The following is a 26,330-nucleotide window of genomic DNA, read 5'->3' as shown; positions in this document are numbered from 1 at the left end:
CTCTTCCCTGAAATCAAAAATCTTGCGAGAGAAGCAGAGGGTAAAGAATCAGGATAGGGGGAGAAGCGTAGGTCCAGTATCTCCACCAGTCAGTACGGCTACTGACCCCGACCCATATCCGACTGTAGCTAGTCCGCGTTGTAGCAATACTTCGCAAATGTTAGATAACCTAGGGGGTGGAATAGGCGTATCAAATAGCCTCAACCAGCTAATCAGAGAGGTTATCAGAAATAAGTATTTTTTGGTTGTACAGTCCCAGAGCACTGATTACAGTTCTCTAGTATCTTCCCTGCTATTGATAAGAAGTGGATTAGTCAAAATGTTATTGTTGTTGATCATTCAATAGTTTAATTGGACTGGCATTATGGGAAAGGGGAGCTCCAAAACCGGAACTCAAAGAGTGAGAAGCTGCAGGATTTCAATTGCCATATACAACATGGAAATCCTTAAATAGAGGGTAGCCGTCCTTCCTTGAAATATAGTCCTTCGGACAAGGGTAAACAGGTGTGGGTCGGAACTTAAGCGTTTAGGCTATAATGAGGATGGGTACAAATCAGTTTTTCAATTGACATGGTTATAATGAATCATTAATATCATTTTACATGGATTATTTTTTCCAGATGACAGAGACGTAACATCCAGTAGCAACCAGACCAATTCTCCAGAGACGGACAATCCAAGGACGTGGTTGGCTGTGTCTGTTTTGACCTTGACCTTGGGCAAGGACAGAAATGGGCGTGGCCTACAGTGCATTGCCCTTCATGAGTCCTACCCTTCACGGTCGATGAACGTTGATGCTAAGATAGACGTCACATGTGAGTACATCAAATATACAACATTTATTTTTCTCAAGTAGTTTGAAAAGTGTTCATTCTTCCTACAGTTTGTGGAAATCTCCAATTTTCCTAGCTCACAAAAAGTTGTTGAGGAAAAAATTTTAAGGATAATTTTTGACCTCGCAGTTCTGTTGAGGGTAGTGGCGAGGTAGACATATACTGTACTGAGGGGGTGATTATAATGGTGGGGGTGATTCATAGGTATCTTTTTTTAATTTTTCACATATGTCGGAAACTATGCGTCTTACGGGTATGGCTTCTCGATGCAAAATTGAAACTCACAAGAATTCCTACAATTTTCATGACTGAGCTTTTTTCATATCAGATGGTTTTCGAGCTATATAATATCCAAGCCTCAAGGTGTGACATTTTTGGAAAAAAAAACGTTTGTCACCAATGTTTTGCTTTTTTTGACCTCATACCTTTTAATTTTTGATGGAAAAAATCCATGATTATTATGAGCTCATAAAGCATCAAATTCTCTTCAATTTAATGTACAATTTCTCTATTTTATGCATTTTCTCACGACCGTTACAGCAGTGCTATTCTTGAGTGTAGGATCTCCACTCCTGCAACAATAGATTGATAATTGACAAAGGAATTTGGAGGGAATGTTTGATTCCAATTTTTGACTTGGACGCTCTGTTGAGACTAGTTAAAAGAGGTGAACATAATAAACGTCCTCATCCTATTCCATTAGTACTGATGACCGCTTTACAGGTCAGCATTCGATTCACTATTCGGCCTTTCACCAGCACCATTCACCCAATTACTCACGCACAAGTTACAGACTCATGTGGGCTTCATCAACAAAACAAAAAATGGAGACACTCTCCACAATGCAACTCACCCTCGATTTCCCTATTACACAACCTGATGGAATATATGGCAGCGGACGGTGGTGAAGAGGAGGGTTGATTTCCCAGGGGGCTTTTCAAGAGCGTGCTGCATTGCACTGCTCATAGTCACCTCGATATGACATTCACAACCCTTTGATCTGTTCCCCCTTCTTTGCTCTTCATTCTCTTCCTGCTCCTCCTCTTCATCTTCTCTCTCTTTGTTATGCGTCTCCTACTCCTTCTCCTTATTCACTATCATCTCCATCACCTCCTCCTTTTCCTCCTACTCCTCCCACTTTTCCTCTTTCTACTTCTCCCTCTTCTCAACATTCTATTTCTCACCCCTCCTCCCCCTCCTCACACTCCTCTTTTTCCTTCCACTTCATCTCATGCTTATATTCATTATTCTTCTTCTTCTAAAAATTTCCCACCTTTTCCCGCTCTTTTCCTGCTTTCATTTCTCTTTCCAGAATAAATTCAGCATTTCTTCTTTATTGAGTTTCCTCTCATTATTCTTCTTTATGCTGTTCCTCATTCCCTCCTCTTTCAAACATCAATTTCCCAGTACTTCTTCCATTTGGCACTGGCATCCTCTCCTACTATACTTCTAATTTTGTTTTCTTCTATTCTATCACCAAAAATTTTTTAATCATATCTGAATCCTCCATTTGGTAGAGAGTTAGTGGAAAGGATATTTTTAATATTCTTTCCGAAGAATGGACATTGATGTGTCCAAAGCTCCGCCAATTTATGTAGATGCATAACAATATAATTATCTTTAGTTATAATATTACAAATTGCTTTTTCATATCATATACAGTTCAATAGTTATTTTCTTAGTCTATATTATGTAAATTCATCTATAATTTTGCCGTATTGTAAGCTATTGTATATGATTGTATAAACCAGTATATACAGAGTGATTCATAATTATGGTAAAATATTTCGATACGTGATAGTAGAGGTAAAAATAAGAAAAAAGTTCATATGAACATATATCCATAAACGCTTCATTAGCGAGCTATACAGAGTGAAAGATTTCGCCCGGAATTCAGTTCCTCTGGTGAAATACACCGATGCTGAATTGTTTGGCGACTAGTTTTTGAGAAACTTATGCTGGAATCATTTATGGAAAAATATCTGAAAAATTGGATAAAACTAGTCTGGAAGCTGTAGTGTGAGTAGTTTTTGACAAAAAAGTTGAAATATGCAAAAAATCTAAGTAGAAAAACACAGACTTCTACGTTTGTTGCCCAATAACTTTCTTTAATGACCAGTAAACAAATAATTCCTCGCAATAAAAATTGTAGAAAATTTAATTCTGAAAAGAATGATGTAAGCTGTGTGAATCACCCTGTATTGTATTCTGCATAAAGTACTCAATCAATCCTTCTCCACTTCTTCTTCTTCTTCTTCTTCTTCTTCTTCTTCTTCTTCTTCTTCTTCTCCTTCTTTTTCTTCTTCTTCTTCTTCTTCTTCTTCTTCTTCTTCTTCTTCTTCTTCTTCTTCTTCTTCTTCTTCTTCTCTTCTTCTTCTTCTTCTTCTTTTTCAGCTACAGCGATGCTTGTTTTGCTTTGCTGGCTAGCCGTCCATACAAGTCACACACAAATCCAACCCCCTCTTTTTATTTTATATATTTTAAGATCATCTTTCGTGGGCTCTCAACAGCAGTCAGGCTCTATTGAAAAATGACTCAACTTGACAAATTGTTTGGTTCTTGAAGCTGTTTGTGTTTCCTGACTAGATTCTGACCACATTGATACATCTTTGCCTCTCTTCAAATTTTTCTACTTATTACTACTATTACTCTCCTTATCCAACAACATTTTTCCCATAATCATTACCTATCTTATCACCTTCGCAATATTATCCACAATATTCATTATCTACATCATCTTAATATTTTTATTTCTCGCTTTCTCAGTCTAATCAAATCTTGTTTCATATAAATATCAATTGAATAATATTATATTAATTATATTGGTACTGATTCAGATATATTCTTACTAAATCTTCTCCACGCCCCTCATTCTTAATTACTTAATTACTTTCTTTCTCATTCTCTTTTCTTCACTCTTCAACTCTTCATTATCAGAGAAACAATAATATTTCCGTCAAAAATACATATAATGATTATCAATCTATAATTTTTTGTCCTATCTCTCATCTTGGAAATTCAATTGATTTCATTAATTATTTTTCGTCTCCCAAACCGCATCAATTCATTCTATTCTCCATAATTTCGCCATCTCCGCATAATTTGATTGAAGTTCCTCAGAGGAATTTTGATTTGATGTGATTTGATTTGATTAAATCTACTATTTTTTTTTCATCATCAATGATATTTTCCTTCTCTACTCACTCCATTACCTCTCACTTCCTCAGTTCTCTTTCGAAAACTTAATCTCACATCTTGCTCGCTCTAGCATTTCTCCTATATCTATATCCCTATCTTCTCTTTTTTCTCATTCACATTAATACACTCATTAACACAATCATTCTACTTCTTCTCTCTCACTCTTAACATTCACTCTCTTACCGTACCTTCGCCGTTTTGCTATATCTCTCTCACTCTCTCACTCTATCTCTCTCTCTCTCTCTCTCTCTTCTCTCTCTCTCTCTCTCTCTCTTGAAGTTACGTCTTGAGGTTAAGTCTTGTAGTTGTTCACTTCACAAAATTTTCAGTACTTAATTAATTTCAGTCGATTTTTAAATTGATATGGTTCAAAACTAAACATAGAAGAAATATTTCACATTATTATTACTAAAATAGGAAATATTCACATATTAAAGAAACAATTTTGCAGGACCTAAAAAATATAATTTCTCTTGATCATATTGTCTCTGTCTCTCCCATCCATCTATTTTTCACTACTACTATCCTTTAACACACCTCTCTCTTCTCCTCTTTCCTTCTTCTCTGCCTCACTCGAATCATCTTCTTCCACAAACCCCCTTCCTCATCGACATACTGAATCTTCCTCAATCTCATTCACTCTTCCTCTCGCTCTTATACGCTATCTCTCTCACTCATTCTCAGCATACCAGTTTCCAATATTTTTCCACAGCAGATCTTCTCACCTCACAACCAATTTGCGGTCGCTTTCTTCAAGTCGTCTCATGTCACATTGCATCAGCAAAACATATGTAAGTTGCCTTTCTTCCCCGCCCCTCACCTACCACCACATATGTGGCAACATACATCTACGTCGCCTCACATACTCAACAGCAACATGTAACCCAACAGAATATTCCATATCCTATCAACTTATTGCCTTGAATAATAATGTAGCTGCTTTGAATTTTGACTCGTGATTCACTTCGGAGGATAGGAGTGTTTGAGTTTCCTGTTGTGACTACATTTCTCCAGCGATTTCTCAGGGTTCCATTTTGAAATCAAAAAAACTTTTTTTGAAATAAACAAATTTTTTTTCTAAAAATTTATAAAAATTGTCAACACTCGGCCTCTGCGCACAGGCTTTTCTACCTTGCAAGTACCCCCCTTATATATTACATAAATATCGGGGCACCGAGTTTTGCTCGTTATTTATTTATTGATGAACAGAACTCAATCCTTTAAAATGATTGGGGAAGGACTAACAGGCACTGACCAAAACTGTTTCTTCCTTGAATTTTAATTTATAGACTAAAAATATTCCAAAAAGTAGGTTATGTTCCATACACTTGAATTCAGGTGAAATTTTCAATCCAAATATTTGAAAACATAAAAGTTCTAATTTAGATTGTTTACATATCAAATTGAATAACAAAATAACACTCACCAATCACTTAGAACTGTAAAATAATGATTAACTATGAATGTTATGATATATACTATCTCATGTCAACAAATCAGATTACTGTATTTTGATCGAGTCAATTAAAATTTCTAGATTTCTCGCGAGATACGGTAAGCTAATTGATTACACAGCTGATCTCCCACTCATGCACACGCATCTTCAGTTATCGACAGACGACGAAATCATCATTTGTTTTTCTAAGGATGAATTATCCTTTTCATGTCCTTCAGCGAGTTTTCCCAGGGATGAGGCCTGGTGCAATCGAATTTTTATATCATAAACCTACTATATTCCAAATTTCGTGAAAATTGTTAGAGCCGTTTTCGAAATCCGTTGAACATAAATAACCATAATAACCAGATATAAAAATAGAAAAATATGAACAGATATACAGAAATTGCTCGCTTAATATAATAGGATTACTTATCATAATACCTACTGTATATCTAAACTATTAAGTACTGTATTTCATACTTTTTATGATACAATCAATAACTTTTAGAGTATTTTTTAGACTGTGAAACTTGGAGTGAGTTGGTGTTGAACCTGTATATTGACAGGGCCAATATACTTGTACATTTATATGACTTCCATCTTACATATAACCACTTGACCAGATAACTTACTGAGTTCCTCTCTCCTTCTTTTACGTTAACTAGAACTGCACTTCCTTTTTTTCAAACCTCTTTTCTCATTGTAGACCACTCTGCAGAATATGATTTGCTCTCAATAGTTCCGGGTCTTCCAATTCCAGGGTCTGGGTGTCATCCAAGGTGGACTCCAAACCACCACAATTATTCTTACTGACATGGAGGCCTGAGAAGGTTCAGTTAGATTGGTAGGCATCCCAAGTAGCTAACAAGACCCATCCACCTGCATCGTTTTAAAGGCCTCCTATAATCTCTTTCAGAATGGATTTCAATATTCTATTATAACTTCGCAAACATCCGCATCCTTCAACCAGTCCACGGATAATCCTTTGAGCTCCCGGAAAAAATCGTAAGAAGAGGGCAAAAACGAGAAGTATTAGAAGAAAAAGCGTTTTTCGATTTTCCCCTTGTCGGATTTTTCTTGGAACGATCGAGTGTAGCATGGCTCTATCAACGTTACATCCTTCAAAGAGAAGCACTTTTTCGATTTGGATTAATTTTTTTGCTCGGGGAGTAATCCGCAATCCTTGTCTCGAAAAATGATATTCAACTAAACAAACATCTGACTCGAATGATTTCCCGGTATTCGGAAACATCGAGGATAAAAGTTGAGGAGTTAATTAACAAACTCCTCGTCAGTCTTCATTTATATTGAATTGTCATGTCAAGTACGATTAGAAAATTACTTTATAAGCTCTTATGAAGACTTATTTCGCAATTCCTGTTACAGAATATGTATTCTTTTAATTCTTGGAATCATTCAACCGAGTTACCAACTTTTCAGCGTCTGCTAGTGAAAAAAACTTAGGCCTAAACAAGCATGCTTTGTAGCAGTAGCATATTTCAACCAATGAACATTATTCAATGTGTAACTTGAAAGAGTTAGACAGATCCGAAATAATTTTCAACTGTTCAAAGTTCTGTTTCAATATGTTGTATTCTGCCATCTTCTATCTTCTTCTTCTTCTATATAAATAAAAGCGAAATGGCACTCACTCACTGACTGACTCACTCACTCGCAGAACTAAAAATCTACCGGACCAAAAACGTTCAAATTTGGTAGGTATGTTCAGTTGGCCCTTTAGAGGCGCACTAAGAAATCTTTTGGCGATATTTTAACTCTAAGGGTGGTTTTTAAGGGTTTAAAGTTCTTCTAGCATGTATATCTTCTTATTCCAATATCTTAAAATTATAATAGTCTATTGATGAAATGTCCATACCATATGTTAATATAGAACTATAATCTAGAGAGAGTACCTCTTCGAAACAGTTGTTCTGGTAACTAAATTAAACATTTTGTCAGGTATGCAATAAGTTGAGTTGACTTTGTTAGGTTGGCACCAAGTTGAAGATTGAAATGCATTTATCCAGGATGGATAGATGGATATGGCGAGCGAAGCGAGCCTGACGGCTTTACGCCATCCAATTACATTCTGTATGTATTGTCCCATTCGTGTTTGTATCTTTTGAGTTGTGTTCTCCTAGTATACATTTGAGTTCGCGGTTAGAGATACCTATAACATTCATTTTCTCTTTAAATTCTGTATCGAAATCTTGTATAATATGACCACCTTCACATTCCCCTTCCCATCAGAGCTATCGTCAAATTTCCCTTGTAAAAGTAATAACAAGCTGTTTCTATAATTTCACCAATCATGTATGTTCAATTTATTCGAATGAAAAGTGTTGTGTAGTAACAATGAATGATATTTACATAGTGATCCACTTACTATTGATAGTGATTTGACTCATCATAGTGATCATATTCCGTTTAACTCCTTCTATCTCCTCATTTTATTTCCCATTTAGATCTTTCCTTTTCATGATATACTCATTTTCCATATTCTTTTTACTTTCCTTGCCCTATTACCATAGGTAAGGAAAGTATTGCTTTCCAAAAAAAATTAAGATACCCTAATTTCAATTTTGGAAAGTATTGCTTTCCAAAAAAAATTAAGATACCCTAATTTCAAGTTTTCTATACGTTTCAAGGTCACCTGAGTCCAAAAACATGATTTTTGGGTGTTGGTCTGGGTGTGTGTGCGTGTGTGTGTGTGTGTGTGTTGTGTGTGTGTGTGTGTGTGTGTGTGTGTGTGTGTGTGTGTGTGTGTGTGTGTGTGTATGTGTGTATGTCTGTGAACACGATAACTCCATTCCTAATCAACCGATTGACTTGAAATTTTAAACTTAAGGTCCTTATACCACGAGGATCCGACAATAAGAAATACAATAACATTCAATTCAAAATGGCGGAAAAAATGGCGGATGATTACTAAAAAACCATGTTTTTAACATGTTTGTGCTCTAACGATTTTCTTCAAATTCATACCATGGATAGCTATTTATAAGCCCTATCAACTAACATGAGTCTCATTTCTGGGAAAATTGCAGGAGCTCTGTAATATTCTTGAGAAAAATGGCGGATGATCACTAAAAAACAAATTTATTCACGGTTTTCTCGAAAACGGCTGTAACGATTTTCTTCAAATTCATACCATGGATAGCTATTTATAAGCCCAATCAACTGACATGAGTCTCACTTCTGGGAGAATTGCAGGAGCTCCGTAATATTCTTGAGAAAAATGGCGGATAATTATCAAAAAACCATGTTTTTCACTATTTTCTCAGAAATAACTTGACCGATTATTTTCAAATTCATACCCTGTATAGTTATTTATCAGCTCTATCAACTGGCATGGGTCTCCTTTCAGGGAGAAATGGACTTAGTAACCTCCTTCTCGTGCATGAGGTAGGTAGGTAGCGCAGTTCATAAAAAGAACACATAGTCGAGATATTTCATCTGTAGAACAGCTGTTTTGACGACTTTAAAAAAATCCATCGAATTTCACAATTTATACAAAGGAAAAAGTACTCTGAAAACAATATTATACATACACATAATAACAGAAGTCTGATCGTAGTTTCAAATTTGAGCAAGGAAAGTTGTGTGAGTGTACCACACCAGATTTTTTCAGCTTGTTAATCTTCTCCTACAACACCTTTGTGGTTTGATTCCTCTTCTTCCTCTCTTTTTTCTTCATCTTCTTCATTTTATTTTTCTCTTCTTCCTATTCATTTTTTTCATTTCTCCTTCTTCTTCTCCTTTTTCTTCATCTTCTTCTCCTCCTTCTCCATTCTGTCATATATTTTAGTTCTCAATTCCAACATCACCTCTATTTGCCTATTTCTTGATTTATACTTTCCTTATCTCTCTCCTTGAACCTCACAGCTTCTTCGTCTTCTTCTCAACCATCTCCTCCTCTTCCCCTTCCTTTCTCACTCTCTTCAAAATCATTCCTTCTTATCCTATTTACGACTTTTTTCCCTTACCTTCCAATTCACTTCGATGTTCATCTTTAGTACCTTTGTAGTTTTGAGGTACTTCGATTCTGAGGTACTTTGATTTCCCTCACTCTCGTGTTCTCAAGGATTTTCTCATTTCTTTTCTCTCTTTCACCAAACGTTTTACACATGGCTTTGCAAATATTTCCGTATTGTTTTGGGTGTGATCCTTCTATATGAACATGTCGCGGACAGCTTATCTCATTTCAATCGTGTCAATAGCAGGAGCCTACCGTTCGAACAATACATTTCCTCACAAATAATTCACTCTTTGTAAGAAAAAAAATGTTTTGTGAGAATGAGATCTACATGGCATAGTGCAGATTGTAAACAAAATAAATATCATTTTTTTACTTTCAAGGTGTAATTGTGATTTTTTCTAAAATTCGAGGTTAAATAGAGGTTTGCTTTTATAACAGTGTATTTTAACATTTCCCTGAATAGGGATTCAGGAAATGAACGCTGAAATGATTTTTGCCATTTTTTTGTTTTCTTCTAAATCATTGATTCATCCATCTCCATCCACTTCTGTGAATATTATTCTTTATTCCACTCCTCAGAGCCAAAATATAACATTGATTCATGGTCAATTCATCTATAATCCACAGTTACTCCTGAAATTGGCTTGGAGTATTTTCAGTCAATTCCCTAATTCTCCAGGTTAATGAATATTGAAATAAAATATGAAATATCAAGGTGATATATATTATATGAAATATAAAATTATCCAGCGATTACATTTTCTCGGTAGTAACTATTCAGAAATACCTGTTCAAAATTCTTCACGAAGGCTGAGCAGAGTCTAATAGCTGATTTCCTTGTTCGGAAACCCAAACCAGAGAGCACAAGAACAGATTATGAAACAGCAGACTCTCTTGACTGAATATTTATTGCAGGAAATGTATAAATTCGAGGAAATTGAAACTCATCATGAACAATAAAGTTTCCTGTTTCACATTTATCAAGAGGCATCTTATTCTAAGTATCACTCTATTCAACAGCCGCATGTTCAGTAATAAATTATATCTGCTCTAATAATGAAGAGTCTCCCTCCCATATTATTAGTACCGTTGCCTACTTGAAGGTTTTTTTAATAATCTACATGAGAAGCTACGAATGCGGGAGGAAACATGAGTACGGGGAAAACAAGACAGACAGCTACTGCTTACTTGTTAGAAGCAGAGTAACAAGAATATCAGAATAGGTGAGGAAAGAAACTCAAATTACAACTTGGTACTTGAAGTTATCCTGTTATATTTCACTCTGAGAGACGTGAAACTCAATTATTTAATCATAAATTCATTATAATTCATTTAAGAAGAAATTAGAAATATATCTGGGTGACTTGTAGATAGCAGTGATGATGATCAATGATTGGGAAAATTCTAAAAATCGTTCAATCAACACAAACTATGAAAAATTATTCCAGAAGTATAAAGATGTGACTTGAAATGCATCCCGATTTACCTTACAGTGATTTTAACTTTCAGTATACAGAAGTGGACAGAAGTGTTAGTACTAGTTACAGAAGTGGAAAGCGATACGTATCAGAGTACTATCATAGAGAAACAATAGCATAAGATAATATTGCATTAATAATAGCATTGTTTCTCTATGGTACTATCAAGAAATATAAGAAATCCAAGTACCCATTTTTTATTCCTTGATAATTAAGAGTAGCCGTAACCAGAGATGAAGTAAAGTCTCGTTCCTCTATCCCCTAACCAAAAAGAACTGTATTGTCTTTTCAAGGTTTTGAGGGTATTGAATTAAAATCAATAATATTTCCAGCATATGGAAAATATCCCTGTGGAGAGTTTCTAAGTTCTGATGGAACTTCAATGAAGGCACTTGGAAAAATGTCAATCTCATCCCAAAGGAATTCTTGGGAGAAAAGAAAACTGAAATGATTCTCTTCTGAGGACTTTCAAATCTCCTCGAAATAATGATATGCTTGTGGCTTTTCTGTTGCTTGCAGTATATAATGATAAATGGAGAAGAATGCTAACTAAGAGCAAACAACGATAATGAGCTGGAGGAAGAGTGAAAAAGGAAGAGAAGAAAAGGAGAAATGTGACAAAGAAGCGCTGACAATGCAAAATGCAGCCCGTCTCCACCTACTATCAACATTCTTCTTGTATTGTCTTATTCTTCGTCCTGGAATAATGATAGAGGCATCTTTTGCAATTCCCAAAATGGCATTGACCTTTTGACATTCGGTGACGGAATATTAACGTATGCCTCAGTATTTTTTCCTCTGGTAGTACCTCTTCAGTATTTTTCAGCATTAAAATTCTCAGTCTCTTGCGATTTGGAGTTTAGGCAGTTCCAACTCCCATTGCTGTTTGAGCAAATCTCTAAATGAGATCATCATATATTTGAAAATATATTCAAATTACATTTAACATCAGAATGAAAATATATTTGAGCGATATTTTGTAAAATCGAAGAAAGTTGAGAAATGAATAAAATTGAATGAATAGCCAAATGAGTGTGACTCCTATGATACTAGTAGTTCTGTTAACAGTAGACCTCACGCAGTTTTCTCATCCACAAGTATCATGTCACCTGTTCCAGTTGATTCAGTTGAATCACAATTCACAGTTGAATCATAATTTACTCTTAAAAACTGTTATTTGTTCTCTCCAAGATCAAAAACTCACTTATGTTAATAAACTCAGTTTATGTTTGAATCCAGTTCCGTGATAATCTTTCCATCTGATAGAAATATTTCTAAACTATTTTAAAATTGATTTTTTTAATCAAGAATATTATAATTTCTTCAGCATTATTTAGTTCATCATTTTTATTTTTATTTGTAATCATTTTTTATTTTATTTTCAATCACCTATTAAATTTATTTTTCAAATATGATATTGATACTGATGGGCACGCATCATAAAAATATTGAAACCCCCTATAGAAATAGACACGGCCAGACATCTGTGCAATACATGCAATGAATAATCCACTTGTCAGCTGATTGATTATGAATAATTCTATAGTCTGATTGATCCTATCTTCAAAGTAGAGGGTATATAATTATAGTGATATAAGAGTATGGAGGAATTCCTTTTCTTTTAATATTATCCTTAAAATGCAAAATTTCAAGAAAAAACCTCGTATATACGTCGACGCGCAGTTGAAAAAAAATATTCCTGCCAAATCTCATCGAATTTTATCAACGCGTTTGGCCGTAATCGCGTTACACATACAGACAGACAAAAGCAAATCGAGTTAAAACATAGACCTCACTACGTTCGGTCAATTACCATCCTCTGAAGACTCTTGCCCACAGCATGACTAAAGAGGAAGTAACTTTAAATGACAAATGAAATTAAAATAAATGATTTCGAATTGAATAAATTAATTAAACAGCTTAAAACAGAGAAATGATGCTACTGCACCTGAAACTGGTATTAAAATATGAAAACAAAATTATTACTAAGAAATAGCACTGAGACCAGCTTTTCTGAAAGTATGATCCTACAAGAAAACAGAAAGCTGTGGACGAGAAAGTCCTTTTTCCAGGATATTAACAGAACAACATGCTCATCGACCTGAACGCAGGACATCAAGAGCATCCTTGCTCCGAATTAATTTTTTCTCATGAGAATCGTTTTTTTTTTTCATCAGGCTGAGGGAAAAAGCTTTCGCCTTATGAAAGTGGCAGGACAGGAGCGAGCAAGCGAGTTTTGGGACATTTCAGCGACTGAGAGAGGATGTCACCCACACTCTATGCAGGCTGTACAGAGTTCTTTGTTACTCTTATTGTGACCTTCGTTACTAACGCAACGCTTCATCCCAAGAAACGCAGTCTTCTTGAAAAGTTGAATTCTGCTCGTGGCGAGCTGGAGAGAAAGAGATCGTGGCGGAATTAAAGGGACCTATTGTGTTGGCGATGAAGTTTTGAAGCAGTATGACTTTTTTGATTGCAATTCCAGTTTCTTATGGATATCTAGATTCTTTATTCATTGTCGTAGTATTTGAAGTGGAATAAGCACTTACTTTCAGTAGTGAAAGGCATTTGAAAGGCTTGAAAAGGCATTTGAAAGTTGAAATTTTGCAATTAACAATAAATCGTTGAAAAGAATACACAACACAGTGACAATTTTCAATTGATAGAACGAACCTTTTGCATTGTTGGAGATGATGTAATGAAGGTTTGAAGCAGCAGAATTTTCTTTATTGATATTTAAATTTTCTTATAATTTATAAGTTGTTTTCTCCATCACTGTGATATTAGAGGACAATATATTCATACAAAATCTATTGATTGATAGCTTGAATTGATAGATACTTCAAGGAGTCTGTAACTTTACGGAATTCTCCGCTGGATCTTTCAAGTCTTACGAATCATTGCATACTGAGCGTCACATTTCAAAATAACCACAATGTAAAAGGGATTCTACTTCTCTTCGAAGATAACTGATAAAGCTATCAATTAATTGTTACTTGTGTCTATATCAAAGTCTCATTCTTTAGACACGGAGCCTTCTTGGAAACTTTAATACTAGAAGAGAGTAGTTGGCAGTTTGAAACTCTTAAATAAATTAGAAATTTTTGCATTTACAAAAGATACATCATATTTAATGAAGCTAAACTGTCCTCAAGTCTGTAATTTTTTGAATAGAAAGATAGATGCATCAAATTCTTGAAATAACGAGAGTTTTTATGGGAAAAACTTGATATTGTCAAAACCACTGATCTATGAAATTAATTTGGGATACTAGTTTCAATTGTTACACAGTCATCAATCTCTAAGTAAACTTAGGTTGATGGATTGATGGATAGATTAGATGGGCTATAACAGTAGTTTTATTTAATATTGATATTTACCACAACATCACCTTCATAGGAAGGTAACTACAGTATATTATTAAGTTTGATGAATTTAAAAATATATTCAGTAATACTCAATAAAGTTGAATGAAATATTGAGTGAAAGATGGAATGCGATGAAAGAAACTGGATGAACTGTTACCAATGATGAAGGGTGCATGATAATATTAATGGCATAGCGAGGGGGAGATTTCCAGGTTACAACCTCTTTCCATGACCACAATAAAACGGCCAACAAAACCAAGATAGCACCCCCGTCATTAGATTCCACTAGGTGTAATCTACAGGGGGCACAATATATTCGGACATGACCTAACCCCCCCCCCGCCTTATCAACGTCCTGACTACGCTTCTGGATAATTTCAGCCATAAAAGTATATTAATGAAAGATTGATGAACCTTTGACCACAAAATTATTTCACATACAAAATATATTCAAAGTCAGAGATAATTTGAAACATCAGTAATTTGGCTTTCAAACAGGAGTCGTTTTTGCTATGTTGTCAGGAAGCTACAATGTATTTTTGCTCATGTTATCACAGAGCAATTCAAGACTCTCTCACACACGCACACTTGCACACATCGATTACTGTAGTGTGGTGCGGTGGCGAAAGGTATCATCTGGGCACCCTGTATTTTGCACAGACCATTTTATTCATGGACAACCAACATTCCAAGACCAAGGCACATAGACCATTCTAATGTGCCATAACATAAACACAAGCGCTCTATGCCAGTCTACCATGCTAGCATAGGGCCGGTCTTTGTATACGAGCTGTAAACACTCTCCCAAGCACACACATAAAATGCCACCGAAATGAGAGCGAGTGAGAGGGAGAATGAGTATTGTTTGTGGTTTGTGTGTATAGGAGAGAGAGGGAGGGAGTGAACGATAAAGTGGACGATACAGCAACACCAGAAATAATAGATGAGCTCCCCATCCAAAGCTGCTCCGTTAAGGCAGAGGGTACTTTAATAAATTGAATGTATTCATTATTTGTGTACGTAAAGTACGTGGACGAGAGTGTAGCACTGTTTTAACGGCCTGTTTGGTATGCTCCTCTCTATCTCTCTTATTTTATCTTGTTTCTTTGTCTACTCCATCTCCATTTCAATATATGTTCGGGTATATACTTCCTTCCCTCTTCTTCACCATTATATTCATATTTGCACGATTGAACTCCTTTTAATATGTCTTTCCCCAATAAATTCTAAATCGTCATCCGCATATATTTACCCTCTCCCTCTATTTGTATTAACAGCTGATCGGGTCTTCTCCCTTATTTGCTATCATCTCACATCCTGTGTTCCTACATTCGTCCAAACCTCCACCAACTTTATCTGCTCATTTTCCATCATATTCCTACCTAGTTCATGAGTCTATTTTCATGTTTGATGAATCCTCTTCTATTTATCTCCCTTTCTAAACGTAGGGAGATTATTTCCTTGTTTCTTTCCCCACGTTTCCCAACTACACGCCCATCAAAATCCTGTATTCACATCCAATTCTCTTTCACAATAACTTATATTTGAAATGCTTCAAATGAATTACTTCACGTACATTCTAAACCACAGATCATTTTTACATACATTAAATCGACATCTGAACATTCTAGCCTACTACATGATTGATCGATTGATTGATCAGCTTCCTTTATTAAAAACCTAGGACGGCGAAGTTAGGGCGCAGCCGGCACTCTCTTATACTTAACCCTCCAAAACAATAGTAGTGAAGGTAGTATTATGACAGGTCCCCCTTATTAAATTGCAGTCCTTCCTACTTCACCAATCCTGAAATGCTGTGTTAATGAGACTCAGCTCTCTCCCAACCTGCAATGGAAGAATATGACACTCCATGACAAATCATCTACTCTTCCAAATTCAATGAGGAGACAAGCTGGTTGGTTAGTTTTAGAACTTGGAATTATTGCGCTGTTTTGAGTTTTCGTGATCGATAATGACCCCGAATTTGCAAATATTAATCACAGAGTCTAAGAAAGTGATTATTAATTTTAGATTATGAAAATTATCAGAAAGAGAGAGATATACTAATGATCGATGAGTCCTTCTAAATGTGGCTAAAATTTATTGATTTTTTTTTTAGGTGAAAAAAGACTCTTTTGGTACAGTTTGAAACTGGGATAGAATTAATTGAAGAAGCGTCGCTTTCTTGAAAAACAATGTCGATAAGAATAAAATAGTTATTTGTGTAACTAGTGCGCAAAGTGACAGTTTGCTGCACCGAAAGAAACGTTTACGCTCGAGCCGTAGGCGAGGGCGGAATGGTTTCTTGAGTGCAGCAAACGAACTTTGCGCACGTATTTCACATTAAATTTTTCCTACAGTTACCATTGAATATGAAAAGTGGGTAATTATGGGTAAAATTCCCTGAAATCCATCGAATGTTTTTCTGTGTAATTTTATAATTAATGAAAACCTTATTTTTATTTAAAATTTAATAATAATAATTGAATTATAATGATTAGTAATTCAATTGAAAATTTATCTGACTGCTTGAAGGGGGTTTATCTTATGTGAGCATTGAAATGACTATAATCAAGGCACATAATGGCAAGGCAACGCTGTTCTCCACTGTCATTCATTATAACGTGGGCCTCACTATGAGTCAGTGCAGTTACCAACTTAATTTTGATTTTGCTGCACTGGTGCTCCATTAACCTACCAACTATTTTGCGTTGTCATGCTGCAAATCTGGAGTAAAAAGTAACTTACTCACTTTGTGCACTAGTGCGGAAAAGTGGTTCTTTGCGGCCTGCAATCAGTGCAGAAATGGTCACTTTTATATGTGATAATCCTGTTTCAACCATTACTTGCAGTATTTATTAGGTACTTGAAACAGCACCGATTTGTGCTTGAGCCACGCACAAGTACAGCACGTATTTGTGCATCATAATCATGAGAAGGAGAAGTGATGAATTTGCATGATAATAAAATCGAGTAGCCTGCCTGGCACAGCACTGGTGTCAGAGTTTTCTGGTCGCACCTGATTAATTTATGACATGACATGGAGGCCATATCACACCGACCTCGCTACCGACGCGAGAGTGAAGTTTTAAAAATCTCTCCTTTTGTTATTAAGTATACCGGGTCAAACGGAGCTTGCTTAGGCATCTTCTTATGATGTTTTGTATGTTTATTTCTTGTATGTATATTGTGTTGAATAAAATGATTGATTGATTGATTGAGGCGGGAGTACCTCCTAGTAACGCGCACTACCGCGAAGCAAGCAGTGTGTCCTATCAAACTTGAATATACGTAGAGAGATTTTCATAACAAGCAGCCGGCTTCTTCCACTACTCGAGAGTCGAGAGCTCAGTCGGCGAGAGCTCAGTATGACACGCCTTGCTAAAAAAAACGTCTAGCTCGCTACAGCCAGCGGTAGGCCTACTGGCGGTAATCGGTGAGACAAGACCTTAATGACTGTTTTCCAGGCAGCCGGGACCGACGAATTAATGTGTCCATCCTAATCATGAAATTCAATTTGTATTACATGTGTAGACCCTCCGGTCCGGTAAACCTCACCTGAGCCCTTGTGTACCTGATTTACATCATACCACAAAAACGGCTCAGGGTCCGTAGCACCACTGCCAATCGTCAGGTGGGCATCATTGAGGAGTTTAGCCTGGACGCCAATGGAGAGACAAGGTGCCCCACCACAGACGCCCAGTTCCGGCGGTACGTGGGCCAGAAGGCCCGGACGTATCCTCTCCGCTACCTGAAGACTTGGAAAAAGCCCGCGCCACTGCCAAAATGACCCCGACAGAATCAGGGGCATTCAGACAGCAGCCAGGGCGTTTCGGAAAGATGTTACCCAAAACTCCGCCTAGACTGTCGTCTGAGCACCGACAGCAACCCTACCCAAAATCTAAAACCCAACCTCAAACAAAAGTAACCCCACCCACCAAAATAATCCCACCCAGCTCAGCCATCAACTTATCCCCAAAAACCCAACCCAACCCAAGATACCCCGGAGTCAATCACACACTCATACCACAGCACAGGTCCCGATCCCAGCCCAACTACCCAGGAACAGGCCTTCTAGGCCTCCTAAGACCCATGCTGCCCAACTCACTCCACGCTGGTGCCTATGCTAAGATGATGACGACCACCCCCTACGGTGAGGGGCCTTCACCGCAGGAGAGTGGTATGGGCATTCAACAGTCCAGAACTCTGCCCTTTACAATTCTCAGGGAAGAGCTCCGGACTGGTTCCCCGCGACCAGGCACCAGAGACAGATTCACACAAGGCACGACGTACCATCAACACCATTCACAACAACCATACATACAAACATAACCCCAACCTACAGTACTCCTTCTCATTACCAACCGACTGAATTACTAGCAAATACTCCCCCCCACAACCAGTTCAACCCAACCAACCCATGGTACTCACACCCAACCTACAAACCCTACGCCTAAACAATGGTGACTCCTGAGGCTCATACACACTACACACACACATTCACACACACGCATTCGGGACCATGCCGCATACCCGCTCCTCAAATAAAACAACAAAATCATCTAACCGGTTATTCTTTAACCAAAATCAAAATCAAAATCAAAATAAAACCACTGAACATAAACATGAGCAACCTGAGCAAGTATGCAACATCAAACCTGGACAAAGTCCTCACGCATACGACCCAATCTCTCACAGAATCGTACAAACAACTTACATGCCTGCACACTACAAACCATACACTCAGACACAAAGCGACACCCAATCCTCTCATACTCTAACACGAATGCCGTCCGGACGACCTCATACCTTGCACACTCAAACATAACATGAGCACTGGACTCATCGACACCACATTCAGGGCAGAGTGGACTCTCCCGCCTCCCCCACCGGTACAAAATATCGGCGAAGTTCCCATGCCCGGTCAAATACTGCACAGAATAATGTGTCCAGTCATAAAACCGGACACGGACCCTCCGACGCACATCCGGGAAGAAGGCAAAGGTCTGCCGCCCAAACTGCCCATTCTCCCAATCATGTTGCCAACAGTCCAACGCCTCATGGTATGCTTCATACTTAGCAGCCCTACGATCCATACCGCCCATACGAAGGCCACATTCACGCACTCTCATTCTACACAAAACACTCAAGGGAAAAACACAAGCAATCACACACAATGAAGGGCCACTTGCAGTCCTATATGCCCTGGTCACACTCTTCAAACATTTCCTCTGCACACCATTCAGTCGACATAGAACTCGATCACTCAAACCATTCGCCCATACCTCACAGCCATACAGACACATCGACTCAATCACACCCCTATAAACAACACGAAGAGCATCTCCCTTGTAGCCCCAATCGCGCCTCGCAACCACTCCACAGCGCGAGAAGACCCGTAGACACCTCTCCTCCAATCTGGCAATGTTGCCCTCCATTCGCAGGTCCTCCCCAAGGGTGATTCCCAGATAAACACATTCACTCACATACCTAACAGGTACACCATTCATACGAACATTCCTCCTGCGAGACAAGCTACGCAGGCCTCTCATACTCATGCACAAAGACTTTTCCAGTGCGAACTCCAACTTAACACTGATGCTCCATTCAAACAGACGGTCCAACACAGCAGTCGCTCGCTCCTCCACCTCAGCCCGCCGATCACCGCCCACCAGCAGCACCAGGTCGTCAGCATAGCCAACACATTCAACATCCACACCCAGATCCATACAAAGCCATTCATCCAACAGAAGGTTCCAGAAGAGGGGGCCCAGAACAGATCCCTGGGGACACCCACGCTCCATCACACGCTCCACAAACACCGAGCCACAACCCATACGCACAATTCTACCAGTAAGGTACGCTCGGACCAACCTAACGACATCCAAGGGACACCGGAACCGCCTCAGCTGCCGCATTATGGCTGGCCACCAAGCCGAGTCAAATGCCCCCCGGATGTCAAGGAACACAGCCAACACAAACCTATACCCACACCCACCGACCCACTCAATCACATGCCTGACAGCATCAACAGCATCAACAGTACTCTTCCCACCAACAAAGCCATACTGCTTCCTGCTCATGCCTCCAGCAGCCCCGATAGCACTTCGCAGGCTCGTCTCAATGAGGCGCTCCAATAGCTTGCCCCACACACTCAGCAATGTGATAGGTCGGAATGACTTCACCAGGGATAAGTCCCTATCACCCGCTTTGGGTATAAGAACCACCTCACCGATCCTCCAGGCCGCTGGATACACTCCCTGGTTCAGGCATCGATTGAACAGATCCAAACACACATCTTTCACTCTCCCCCAAGCACGCCAGACAAGGTCAGGTGAGACTTCATCCAGTCCCGGAGCCGTTCCACGCTTCATCTTTGAAACGGCAACGGCCAGGGCCTCAGGACTCCACTCACCCACACAAGGCCCACAACCATCCTCAGACACAAAACCAGCACGAACAACAGGCTGTGCTCCCGCATCAACCCGAGCGTCATCACCAGGCAGAAGCTCACACAGAAACGCATTCAAAGTCTCATTCACACCAGCTGTTACCCTCCCTTCCCTACGGACAGTGACAAGCACGCGATTCCTTACACCACCACGAATCACACTTTTATACACGATTCCCCAAGGATTTCGGGCACCCTCTCTGGAGACCCACTGCCTCCATGCATTCCACTTGCACACCGACACAGTATACACGTACATACGACGAAGATCCCTCCAAGCCACCTGCAGTCGAAGTCGCCGCTCCCCCCTTGCACGCTGAAACCGCCTTCTAGCACGCTTCACAGACTTACGAAGATCAGCCAACTGGCGTCCCCACCACGGCACCCGCTTGCCACCATGGCGAACTGGAATAGAGGCCCTGGCAGCACCAAGGACCGCAGCAGTTAGACTGTCAGCCAATCTGTCTACCCCACCACCATCAATTCCATTCATCCGACCAACCAACTCGCGATCAAATGTCAGCCAGTTCGCACCGGAAAGCACAAACCTCACTCGCTCTGGATCTGCCCGTCGGTCATCCTCCAGCCCAACAGACATATGGATTGAACGATGATCAACGCACAGATCCCCCAGTCGCCAGACACATTCATCACCAGACATGCATCATTACAAAAAGAAACATCCACATTCGATCTACCATTCACAGTTTCAAACGTACAGCGCTCATCCCATTCATTCAACACAGACATGAACTGCAGTGCTACCCAGTCCTCAATTCGCTGACTCCTTGCACAACCGCGACCTGTACCATACCACAACTCCGAACTGCAGTTCACATCACACCCAATCAGCAGAGGAACCCTTTCATACTCAACACTCACTTTCTCAACCATACCCCACTCATCATCATGCACACGACCAGGATGCAAATAAACACTACATACAACCACACGACAACCACCACCTGTCACCAAATCCACAGCCACACAATAAGGAGAAGAGAACTCACTCAGTAGGACTGCACCCAAACAATCATTCAATACAACCACACACACCCAGACATCTATGCCTCGATTCTGGCGGGGCAAACCCACACAGAATACGCGACCCATGCCCTCTACAGGAACAGTACCCCTAGAGGAGTACGGCTCCTGCAGAAGGAGAACATCCACACCACATGCAACACAATCAGACAACAACTCAATCATACCCGCTCGGCTACGCCCAGTATTGGCTTGAACGATCCTAAACATAACGGGTCGATCTCGCCAAGGACTGTAACGCCGCCTTATACGAGGGGCAGTTGGGGGACAACACAGAGTGGTCCGCCAACCGACCCGCGCGCGAACAATTCACACACACTAGAGCACGGGCCGTGCAATCGGCCTCGCAATGCCCCCCTTTTCCGCACTTACGGCAGACTGGGGACGCCAGCCTGCACACCCTCGCCACGTGACCATAGGACAGGCAGCGAAGGCAGCGCAGAGGAGCCAGCCAGTCGATCACACGACACGAGCGCCAGTCCACATACACCCGTCCAGCACATATCAAATGCTCACGCACACCGGGGTCACACTCTATCACGTAATTACATACATCATCCGAGCCACCAGCGAACTTCCGGACGACCTTGACACCCCGACGGGATACCTCCCTCTCCTCCTCCTCAAAATTCTGACGAATCAGACAACTCAGAAATTCATCCTCGCTGAGCTCAGCGGGCACGTCAAAAAGCTTCACCTTCGGGCGGAGGCCCTTAGGCTCAGCCACAGACAAGCCCGCTTCACGCAAGCGAGGATCTGCCTTCATTCTATTAACCTGCTCATCCGAGCCTAACACCACTGCCATGCCCCTCCTTCCAGTAACACGCCTTGCTGCCACCACCTGGAATCCATCGTCTGCAGGCTTCAAAATTTCCCTCATTTTTTCCCTTGTCTTGTCGGCCGTCCATTCCTCCTCTTTAGCCCCCTCAGGAGTCACCATTAGGAGCCTACTTGGTCCCCCCACCCTGACACCCCTCACCTTCAGCACACCCTCAGTGGCCCCAGCATAGCTCTTGGCTTTACTCACATTCGTACCACTCACACTCATACCTTCTTCCACACTCTTTTTCACACACTCACTCACACTGGCTTTCACACTTTCAACACAGTTTTCACACTTCTTTACACACACAGCCACAGACTTGGCAAGTGAATCCCCGCACTCCTTCGCCATAGCCTCTCTCGTTGCTGCAACACTCTTCTCCATCTCCTGAGCCATGGACTTTCTGAACTCCTTGACAGAAACCTCAACACCGCTCTGAAGCTGAGTTCGCACCGCCTCCACCACCTGTTGACCCGGATGGATCGGACCCAGCAGCCTCACTCTTCCCCCTGTAGTAGGACACCGAGTTACTTAGGATATCCACACAGTCAGCCATACAGTCAGTATTACAGTTGATGAAATAGAATGAAAAATTGCTCTACATCAAATTTTACAAAACAAAGGTTGACTTATTGAATTGGATTTGTTGCAGATCCGCCAGAAGTGCGCCTGATAGGTGCACCGTCCGGTGACGTGGAAGAGGGCCAGGATGTGCGCATGCGCTGTGTGACGGATGCCAACCCAACGGCTGCCGTGGCGTGGAGACGCGCCGGCCAGGCGACCGTGTCCAGTCTCGACGAGAAGCTGCACTTTGTGCCCATCTCCCGCAACCACTCCGGCAACTACACCTGTCAGGCCAAAAACAGTCTCGGCGCCAGTCAGCCCATACCTGTGCGCCTAGATGTCAAGTGTGAGTTGCTCTACAAAATCCCAATTCATAATTTCCATAAATGACAAAATAAATCAATAAGCTATACAATATCTTCTTCTTCTTAGGGTGCCTGTCCGCTACGAACGTTGGCGATCATTGTGGCTATTATTACTTTGTTGGTTGCGCTCTGGAACAATTGAATAGAGGTCTTTCCGAACCATGCTCTGAGGTTGGCCAACAAGGAAATTCTCCTCCTTCCTGGAGCTCTTCTGCCTTCTATTTTCCCTTGCAAGATGCTTTGCAATATTTCGTATCTCCCTTTATAGCGCATTATATGACCCAAATATTAAAGCTTTCGACATTTAATGTTGTTGACCAGTTCTGGGGCTGTATTCATCCTCCTTAGCACCTCATGTTTGGTAATTCTATCTGTCCATGGAATCCTCAGGATTCTTTTGAACAGCCATAATTCAAATGCATTGAGCCTGAATACTGTGTCCTCCTTCAGGGTCCATGATTCTACACCATACAGAAGCACTGAATACACATAACATTTAAGGAGCCTTAGCTTTGTACCTAGGGTGAGGTCATGGCTCCTATTGTATACAATATACACTGCAATAATAAATTATTCTACAGGAAAAAAATAAGAAACTACTTCTCCAAAAGAGCAAGCTTGAGCATGGGAGAGGATTTGGGATATGATATGAATGAAAAATGAAAGAAATTATAATTTATGCAGGTTAATAATAGTGCGGGTCTTGAATAATTTCAATATTCCAGCAAGTCTTATAAGTTATCTATGTTACCTCTGGTAACCATAAACACACAGGTCATCCCAGGACAAACGAAGGATCTTCCATCCTTCTGAGCAGCAAATTTATCAATAAGGGGATCAGGGTGATTGAGAAGTTCTATGTAACTTCAAACATCATCTATCTTACCCCCTAATGAGTCAACTGATTCTACGTATTTTATTCATATTTTATATTATCATATTTATATTTTATTTATTTATAGTATTGAAATATCTACAAAACTGTTGGGTAGGCCAGATAGACCTTCGGAGCCGCCTTGGTGAAGTCCAGTGATAACTAATGTAATTACACGAAATTAAATTTCTGATATGAGCCTTACCTCTGGCACAATAACTTCTATGTTGTAACAACATAATCGACGTTGAAAACAACACAATGTTGACTGTTTGACAACAAAGTTTTGTAATTTTACTGAATTTATCTATACTTGGATAAAAAAATATTTTCACAACAATTGAGTCTCTTCGATTATATTTCCTGTCCCCAGGACTGTGCCACCTAGACCATATCTCTCAAGTTAAATGGTCAGTATTTTGTGAGGAATGCAGTCAAAGGCTGTACTGAGGTCACTCAGTGTGAGGGCAAGGAAATCACTAGCCTCAAAAGCACTCCGGATACTGTCTGTCGATGCAAGTAGAGCGCTTGTGGTGGATCATATTAAACCTTTCTACTCAACCTGATACTGGAACAATCATAGAGATCCCGTCCAGCGAGATTATGGATTTTTTTCTCGTGACATCATCCCACCTCATTACCCAGGCATGAGTAGAGGCTTAAATATGGGCATCATCCAGCCATTGATTTTATATAATAATTTGTAATAATATAATGTAGCTCTTGTTCACTGGATAAATTGATTTATCTATTTCCATCAGAGGCCGAATCTTCTGCCCTGAGAGATATATATGTTATTGAGAAATATACTGGAAATTACAGAAATTAATATATTTATAATCTATGATCTATCAATTTATCATTCTATGATTTATGAAATAAAATATAAAGTGAGATTACCTGAATCGACAAGCAACAGCAAGTCGATACCGAAGCTGCATGCAAATGAAAGCATATTATCAATAAATTGAAAAGCACATGGTAAAGTTTCGTGCTATAGAGCTAAAGAATAGTGTACTAGTCTGTGATATTTTATCCTGATATATTTATTCTTGTTTTTATTGTATATTTTGTTGCTCTATATATTTTCCATATTTGCCTGACTCTAATATTATTCATACAATATATGTATCAAATTTTTTATGGTGTACCATTCATTTTATTCCCCAATACCACAGAGTACAAATCTCATATCTATTTATTAATTATCAGTATTAAATTATTAAGAGAGTTACCATCCAATTTTATCGGTAATAGAATAAACTGGTTTTCACAGCCATATACTGTATTGTTAATTAAATCTCTGTAAATAATACTTTCCAAAGATTTCTATAAATTGTTCAAAAGCAATAAACTGCAGGAACTCCTGAGCGAGCCTATACAGATTCATCGAAATTGTATTCTAGAAAACCACGACCAAACTTATATATTTTAACTCTCATGCTTTACCGATTGCAGCCAAGCCGAGGCAAATCGTTATTCATTATAAAATAACGTCAGAATATGAATAAAAAATTAAAGAAATTATAATTTATGCAGGTTAATAATAGTGCGGGTCTTGAATAATTTCAATATTCCAGCAAGTCTTATAAGTTATCTATGTTACCTCTGGTAACCATGAACACACAGGTCATCCCAGGACAAACAAAGGATCTTCCATCCTTCTGAGCAGCAAATTTATCAATAAGGGGATCAGGGTGATTGAGAAGTTCTATGTAACTTCAAACATCATCTATCTTACCCCCTAATGAGTCAACTGATTCTACGTATTTTATTCATATTTTATATTATCATATTTATATTTTATTTATTTATAGTATTGAAATATCTACAAAACTGTTAGGTAGGCCAGATAGACCTTCGAAGCCGCCTTGGTGAAGTCCAGTGATAACTAATGTGATTACACAAAATTGAA

The 26,330-nt window shown here is 39.3% G+C and overlaps 1 protein-coding gene across 2 annotated transcripts in view; it reads left to right on the top strand.

Annotated features, from left to right (window-relative positions):
- LOC111052891 (hemicentin-2) overlaps positions 1 to 26,330 on the top strand; it is a 307,765-nt gene that overhangs the window by 249,577 nt on the left and 31,858 nt on the right. For both annotated transcript variants that reach the window (XM_039438920.1, XM_039438922.1), the window contains exons 6-7: positions 621 to 815; positions 23,265 to 23,522. In XM_039438920.1, the coding sequence (XP_039294854.1) occupies positions 621 to 815; positions 23,265 to 23,522 (453 nt within the window). The remainder of the gene's footprint in view (positions 1 to 620; positions 816 to 23,264; positions 23,523 to 26,330) is intronic.

The sequence above is a fragment of the Nilaparvata lugens genome, chromosome 12, assembly GCF_014356525.2.
Source record: "Nilaparvata lugens isolate BPH chromosome 12, ASM1435652v1, whole genome shotgun sequence".
NCBI classification, from domain to species: Eukaryota; Metazoa; Arthropoda; class Insecta; order Hemiptera; family Delphacidae; genus Nilaparvata; species Nilaparvata lugens.
The sequence above is the reverse complement of the archived record's forward strand: the minus strand, read 5'-3'. Positions and strand labels throughout refer to the sequence as shown.